We start from the raw sequence: 8,392 nt of genomic DNA on the forward strand, positions 1-8,392 counted from the left end.
GTGCTCAATCGCTATAGCCCGTTAATTAATAAACACTGTTGTAGCGGCAGCTAGCTATAGCGTCGCTATAATCTCAGTGTAGCTCGCTATTTCGTACATTACTTGAGGTCGATGACGTGAGCCTCCACTGCCGAGCCTCCATGATGATCCACTGCCGAGCCTCCATGATGACCGATCTCTCCATGGAGCGGTCTCCGATGGAGCCCGGGCGGCACACAAGCAGCAAGCCAGCAATGCCCTCTCCTCCATCAGCATTGTTTGTAGAGTTTTAGGACCTATTTATTTCAGATTATAATCCTTATAAATTATATAATCTAGATTATGGTTCATGGGTATTATGGTAAAAGAACACTTGAGGGCCACTATAGGACCACAAATAATCTCAAATAAGCTATTTTTGAGCAGCTTATTTCAGATTATTTGTAGTTCCAAGCGGTCCTAAGATAGTTATTTATCCTATTACTCTTGAACCATAATCCAGCTTATATAATCTAGGGGCAAACAAACAGGACCTTAGTCGATGACTGTATTTTAGTTTAATCCCTATAGAATTGTAGCTGTCGTAATAATAAATTATATTAGTGACATCATCCTCAAATAATTCTAGATAACCTGTAGTCTCTCCCTTCTTCACACCGCCTGAAATTGAAGTACCTTTTCTCATTGCATCTCCAACCATTAACAACTTTTCTCATTGCATCTCCAACCATTAACAACGCGAATTTCAAGTCCCATGATCTGTCAATTAGGAAGAGGTTATTCACAGGGAAAACTTCTTGTATAGTGGACTGAGAGCATTGCTTCCTTGCCTCCAGCTAATTTCTCGTACATTGGATGAAAACGGCTATTCCGTGAATTTCTTTGTACATACAACAGCCGAGTTCTTCCTTCATAGGCTGTAAAAAGATTATGCACTAAATTGTATATATGCATAATAATAATTATGCACTAAAAAAGTTAAAATGACAAATAATGCAACGGCAGGAAATAGTACGCATCAGCGGGGTCCACCAGCAGGGTCGGCGCTGGTGGCGTGGCATTGCTCGCCTCACGCCCTCACGCAGACGCAGGGGTCCAGCCCGAGGCCCTCGCCCCTCGGTGACCTTTGCCACCCTGGCGCCGAACTGGCGCTCGACATGGGCCCACATGTCCCTGGCTGCAACGCTGGCCGGCTGCCCTGGCGGCGAGCGGCCCCACCAGTCAGTGAAGGTGCCGCGCCGCCACCGACCTACCATCGCCTTCAAATCCCCCCGCCCAGACGCCCAAACGTAACCGCCCCGCAACAAACACCTGCTCGGCTCTCGTCTCGCCTCCCTCCCCCACCCCACCCCGTCCGCTCCAAGCAGCCCGGAGAAGCCCCACGCGCTCGCCGCCGCACCGCCGCCACCACCAACCCGGAGAAGACCCCACCCCCCACCCCCGCCCTCCCCCGCCGCGCGGCGACGGCGATGGACCTCTTCGCCGACGGGATCCACGTGCGGCTGCGGAGCCGCGTGCACGGCACGTACCTCCACGCCGACGACGACGGCATCGGTGTCTCCCTGCGCCCGCGTGGCTACGACCCGCCCCTGGCGGGGGTGTGGCGGGTGCACCGGGTCCAGCGCCACGGCATCGACTACGTGCTCCTCCACGGCGCCGCCTACGGCCGCTACCTCGCGCTCTCGCCCGGCGAGCCGGCCCCCAGGTGGTGCCGCGGCAGGCGCGCCGTCCAGCGCGGCTACGACGACCCGGAGCAGGACGCCGTCATGTGGAGGCCCGCCAGGACCGACGGCGGCCGCGGCGACTACGTCCTCATGCGCCACGTCTACAACGGCACCCTCCGCGCCAACGGCAGGTTCCGCATCTGGAACAACGGCGTCAGCATCGACGAGTACTTCGGCACCCGGAGCACCATGAGGCATTGGGTGGTCGAGGTCGTCCCGCCGAGACAGGGCCCGCCACCACTTCCGGTTCCATCAACTCCGGTGAGTTCGCCGTCCTTTCGTTCTGTTCGGCACTGGCGAGCGTTTGATTTGGCCGGAGCGGGATTCGTGCGTGGAACTAATCGATTGCGTGAACGGGTTGCTGTCTGCTGGGAACGCCAACCTATCATTCAATCGTGGATGTTTAATTTCTTCCTTGCGTCGATTCCCACAGGAACTGCTTAATCTGATTCTTGCGTTTGTTCCTGCCGAAGTCTGCACTTACTGAAGCAGTTAATTGCTTAATTCTTCCTGATTTGTTGTTCATGGTGATCGAATTCTAGGCACTTTTTGTTTTGCCATGATTACCACTTCTGTCAATAAAAAAGTTCTAGATCTGAATCCCGCTAGCTGTAGTTCCGCGCTCTTGAGTTCTTGTTCCTCTGATTTGTTTGATTCACATTAATTCTGTTCACGTCCCCATTTCCTATCATTTATCCAGAAGTTGGTGTCTATTGTAGATTATGGTTGCTTTATGAAACTCTGTCATTCGTTACCTGCATCGAGTAAGATGTGTTGAAAGCACTGGATTCTTAGTTAGTGACCTGCCTGCTGTTCTCGTATGCCATATGCGAGTCACCAGAATAATTTGATGTGTACTTGGAAAATCTTAGCTATTTGTCACCGTCGTCGGTCTTGGAAAATATTGCTAGATCACAGTGAGTACTAGTTAGCTTGGTCTGAACATTTCGTTCTCATTACAATGTTTATTCAGATATGCTTGTTCATCCAGTCACCGGTGTTGTCTAGTTATTTGTTTTTTCTAAACACAAGTGTTGCGTTGCAACAGAATCTAGGAGGCTGCAGTATCCTGTTCTGGCGGTGCAACAAGGAGGAGCCCGAGGCGTCTCGGCGGCGGAGAATCCGGTACCTGCGTTCGGACCAGCCGCTGAACTTCGGCCAAGCCAATTTGCCCGCATTCTGCTTCTACGGCCGCTCCGTGCTCAACCTGAGGACCCAGGTGGGGATCCGTGCGAACGAAGGGGAGGTCTTCGGCACCAGAATGTGCGTGCAGGCCGGCTTGTATGGGCGGCTGACCCCTCTGGTCACCGACCTGCATCACAGCGAGGAGCCCATGAACATCGTCGTCTACACCGCCGGGGCACCAGGTGAGAACTTTGCAGTTTTCCAGTGGTCTGTGTAGCACTTCTGCTTGTTACGGTTTCAGCAGGTGAGAGTTAGAAAGTTTTCAAAGTGGTCTTGTGATGACATGCTCAATGGATGAGTACTGATGAGAATAGAAATGTGCCTCACAGTAGTTCTGTAGTTCTAAATTTGATGTGCAAATAAATCAGTAAACTAATCTGATGAAATACCATGCTGATGACAACAGAAAATTTAACTTGCACAACATGAACGTAGCTTATATGTTCAGAGTAGTACTTCTGCATTTTTTTTTTCTAAAAGAATGGTTTCTATATGTAGTTTCTTGGGTTTTTATTTTCGCCAAGGTTGCAGATTTCGTGCTTGAGGAAATTGTTTACTTTCTTTGGTCTGGACTAATCTGAAACATTCTTTAGAATTTAGATTAAGCAGAAGCATTTGAATGGAAACAATCTCAGGTCTCGTATTGAGAGTGCCTTGTGGGATTTAGCAGTCCTTTGGCAGATCCTAAATTTGGTCTGGTTCTATAAATTGCCGGGTTTTCATTTCTTACCATGATCCTCGTTTAAGAAATTCGATTGTCCAATAGTTTGATCTTCACTACAGAAAGTTCAGTGGTTCCACTTGTTAGCCAATAATTTTGATCTTGCAACTGATTGTTTGCTCTCTTTCGTTATTCACAAAAGTGTAACTGCAACTCATTGTTTTACTTATTCCCTTGCGATTTCAGATGCTGAGGCGTTAGTTTACCCAGATGCTGACGCACAAGGACCATAGAGGAACACGGGAGCAGAACTTCTGACAACAACCTCACAGTTCATCCCTTCAGAAATCAGAAGTCGGAATACTTCGGAATTTCGGATGCAGTGACTTGAGAATCAGCTTGTCTTCTTTTGTTCAGATGGCTTCAGAAAACTCGGCAACTTTACTGTTTCTGTTAGTTAGGTTCGATGCGTCCCGCTCTTCTTTTGTTCAGATGGCTTCAGAAAACTCGGCAACTTTACTGTTTCTGTTAGTTAGGTTCGATGCGTCCCGCTGACCGGATGGGTCTGAATTGGTGTTTCAGTTTCAGAACTTACAAACTGGTGAAAGCATTATGTGGAAGTAATGGTGAACGATTTTGCAAACATTGGTTGCAGTTACCATATTCACCTCTCTCTGGTGATAATGAGGATGGATGTTTCTGGTTTTGCATGTGTCTTGCTTCTGATAAATCGAAAAATGGAGTCCATGTTTGTTGAATTTAGCTTTCAGTTCAAGTCATGGGTATTGGTTACATAGTTACATGCCATTTCTGCACAGAACTTCTTCTCTCCTTTTCTTGATACATCAAAGGAATGAAACTTTATGTTGTTATAAAGGTTTGATCCGTTTCAGTGTTTGCGAGTTCTTTGTTCTGCTGCGTCAGATCCCCAACATGAACGGCTGAACTTGAACCTCACTGTTTCTAGTGGTTTTCCCATTCTGTTGTCGGATTTCTGTCAGAGTTGTAGTAACCTGTTGCTCTGTTTCTCAGTCTCTGTCTGTCTCCTAGTTTGTTGCTGCCTTTATCTTTGTAAATAAAGATAATAAACTAATACGTTGTAGTAACTAATCACTGTACTAATCTCTTAGGAAACCAAATTTGCACTGCACTTATCAACAACATGTACGAAATCTCAGCGGAGCAGAAAAACTAGGATTCATCTCAAAAACTTCGTATTGATATAAGACAACAGTTACATTCCTGTTGCTTCCTGCCCTTCAATTCGGGGCCGTGTTCCGGCAGAAAGACAAAATTCTAGTCTAGACTAGCTACCGAATCGGATGCAGGGCCAACCTGCGCGTGGAAACGAAACCGCCTGAAACTAATCACGCGCCGTTCGTCGTAGCCCCGGCGCGGCTAGCGGGCGGCCGCGGCCGCGACGCCCGCGTTGGCGAGCCGGCACGCGTCGGCCCAGGCGGCGTAGACGGCGGCCGCCGCCGTGAGCGCGTGGGCGCCGGTGACCGGTGACGTAGCCGTCCCCGCAGGCGGCGCATTCCGCCTCGGCGACTTGGAGGATGAGGTCGATGCGGCACATCGTGCTGGGGTGGCCCCAGAACGGGCAGGCGTGAGGCCGCCGCCGCGTCCGGCCTCGGCGCCTTCTCTGTCTCCTTTGCATGTCTCCATCCGTGTCTCTGCACACGTGGAGGCCATCCGTTCACTCCTTGGCCCCTTTAATATTTCCTCAGCCCACGCCAACAGAAAACTGAGGCAGGAAACGGAGTCATGGTCCGTCCATCATCCCAACGCGCGCTTGTTTCTTTGGCTCCACTAACGTAATTACGAGGGTTAGGAATAATTAATGGAGGGAAAAGCTGTCTAATTCTGAAAAAAATGGCACCAATTATAGCGTGTGCAGTTTTTATCGGCCAGGCTAACAACACTAAAAACACAAATATAATTATCAGATTTGCATCTTACTCATCTCCCACACAACAACAATGGTATCTCAGTCAAATCATATTACGCCTGTCAACGAAGACAACTACTTGGACCTGGCACCGCCATTACTTCCATAAGTACCAAGCATGGTCATGCCGTCGGTTGCAGGTGCCACATCCTCGTCAAATTTCTCTGATGATCATACGGAAAAGAATAGAGTTCCTATGTAAATATGTTTGCATATTCTGCATGCTTTCTAACTTAGTACGTATGATAAGCTCTCCAAACCCAAACAGGATTCTGAGTAAAATTGATTTTGCTACTCGAGTAGAAAATTCTCTAGAAAACATGATACCAAAGGTTGGTATGAAATTCTGCACTGAGGAAGAAGCCTATAACTTTTACAATGCTTACACCAGAGATAAGGGTTTCAGCATCCAAAGGAGTAGTTCACACAATGTTAAAAATACCACAACAATAAAGAACAGAACTTTTTGTTGTTCTCGTGCAGGTATCAAATTAAATCTTTTTTATACTAGTTTCTTCATGGTTTGGGATAGAACATCAATTTAATCACATTTTTTATTTATCAATAGGTATTCGAGGTCCTCATAAAAGAGAAGAAAATTCCAAATATAGTAGGTGCATGTGTCAAGCACGCATGAAGATAAGTCTCACAGATGGGTTGTACTATATCTATGAATTTGAGCCTGAGCATAACCATATTCTTGCTACTGCCATCCAAGCCCAGCACTTAAGATCTGAAAGGAGAATAACTACAACATAGATTGCCAGTGTCGAAGCTGCTAAAGCGGTTGGGATTTCAAATAAAGTCACTTTTTATCTCATGGCAAAAGAAGCTGGTGGAAATGAGAATCTTGGATTTATGCGTGAAGATATGAAAAATAAATTATATTCAAAGAGATCACTGAAGGTAAAACAAGGAGATACGGGAGGAGTGTTGGAATGTTTGGAGAAGAAACCATCAGAAGATGGGAAGTTTTTTCATTCCTTTCAGGTTGACGATGACGACTTGATAACGAATATTTTCTGAGCTGATTCTAAAATGGTTTCAGACTATGAAGTTTATGGTGATGTCGTTTGCTTTGACACAACATACAGAAAGCTAAATGATGGGCGTCCATTCGGTTTGCTAGTTGGAGCGAACAATCATAATAAAACTACTATTTTTGGTGTTGCACTTTTGTATGATGAAACTGTTGAAAGTTTTGTGTGGCTTTTCAAAACCTTTTTAGCTGTCATGTCATGCAAAAAGTCAAAGACCATTTTAACTGACAAAGATGCAGCAATGGCAAAAGCAATTAAGATAGTACTACCAAAGAGTCATTACAGGATTTGTGTTTGGCATATGAACCAGAATGCATGCACGAACCTTTCTGGAGTTGTGGAAGAATATAAGAAGTTCAATATAGATTTCCAAAACTATATTTATGATCAAGAGAACAAGGAGGATTTTATAAATGTGTGGAACAATTTGCTAGATAAGTATAAGCTACAAGAAAATAAATGGCTCAAAAGATTATTTGATAAAAGGGAGCAATGTGCCTTACGAAATACTTTTTCTGTTGATATGGTTAGCACTCAAAGAAGTGAAAGCATGAATAATGAATTGAAAGGGTATATTAGTGTCAAATATGACATACTTACATTTTTTGAGCACTTTGATAGGTTGGTGGGAGATAAAAGATATGAAGAGGTAAAATATGATTTCAAGGCAACACAAAGTACACCAAAGTTGAAACCAGACCTGAGAATACTAAGGCACGCAGCAAAAATTTATACCCCAGCAGTATTCAAGCTAGTACAAGAACAAGTGATGCAAACACTAAACTGTGATCTATTCTATTATGGTGATATTGATGCTGACAAGGTGTAAAAAATAAAGGTTTATGGCAAGAAAAATGAGCATGTCGTAAAGTTTTCTGCACTAGAAGGTCATGTGAAGTGTAACTGCAAAAATTTCGAATTTGCTGGAATCTTATGTTGCCATGCATTGAAGATACTTGATATTAATAATATAAAAAAATTCCTGAAGAATACATACTAAACAGATGGACAATTGATGCAAAAGTGATTCATATAAAGAGCAACCCTGAGATACATGAATATCCCAAAATAAAGCTATCAAAATGCGGAAAAGAGTTGTGCAGAATGTTCCTTCAGTTAGCTAACCGAGCTGCTGAATCCAATAAAACATACTCTATTGCTGTGAATAATGTAGAGAAATTAGCAGAGGATGTGGAGAAAAGCCCGAAAAATAGAGGTGATACAGATATGGGTAGTTCATCTCAGCCGCAAGGTTTGCACTGGAATACTACTTGTGTTAACCCCACATATGCCACACAATTTATTTGTTTTGTAATTTTTTTAAAAAATGACTTTTGCAACTACACTACAACAAGACCAGGCTATAAAACCAAAAGGTGCCAAGGTTAAGGAGAAGGCAATCCATGGATCTGACACACCAATTGGTGGATTTGAGAAGGCAACACAAAAGGGAAAAAGGAACAAGAATGATCTAAAGACATCTGGTTCTGCATCTGGTTTTGAGAAGGCAATATGAAAGAGGAAAAAGACCAACAATGACTCAAAGGCATCTGGCTTAGCAATGGAATCAGATATTGTGACAACATTTGCAACCACACGCCATATTGGTATAAGATTTTGTTGACGCCAGATTTCGACACGAGTAAAATCGGCGTTAGGAGAGTAAGAAATTAGAAGATGTGGCGAGATACAAGGGCGACGATTGGAAATCGGCCGATTGGTGCTACAGTCAAGGATCGGTTGGTTGGTGCTACAGTCAAGGATCGGTTGATTGGTGCTACAGTCGAGGATCGGCCGATTGATGCTACAGTCGAGGATCGGCCGATTGACCCTTGGAGTTCCGCCTCGCCCGACC

General features: G+C 45.2%; 1 protein-coding gene across 1 annotated transcript; it reads left to right on the top strand.

Moving 5' to 3' along the window:
• Nucleotides 1-1,430: 1,430 nt before the first annotated feature.
• LOC117854059 (uncharacterized) lies at nucleotides 1,431-4,307 on the top strand. The gene is made up of 3 exons (XM_034736337.2): nucleotides 1,431-1,964; nucleotides 2,752-3,070; nucleotides 3,796-4,307. The coding sequence occupies exons 1-3, from the start codon at nucleotides 1,449-1,451 to the stop codon at nucleotides 3,840-3,842; spliced, it is 882 nt and encodes a 293-aa protein (XP_034592228.1). The 5' UTR covers nucleotides 1,431-1,448; the 3' UTR covers nucleotides 3,843-4,307.
• Nucleotides 4,308-8,392: the final 4,085 nt, after the last annotated feature.

The sequence above is a fragment of the Setaria viridis genome, chromosome 4, assembly GCF_005286985.2.
Source record: "Setaria viridis chromosome 4, Setaria_viridis_v4.0, whole genome shotgun sequence".
NCBI lineage: Eukaryota > Viridiplantae > Streptophyta > Magnoliopsida > Poales > Poaceae > Setaria > Setaria viridis.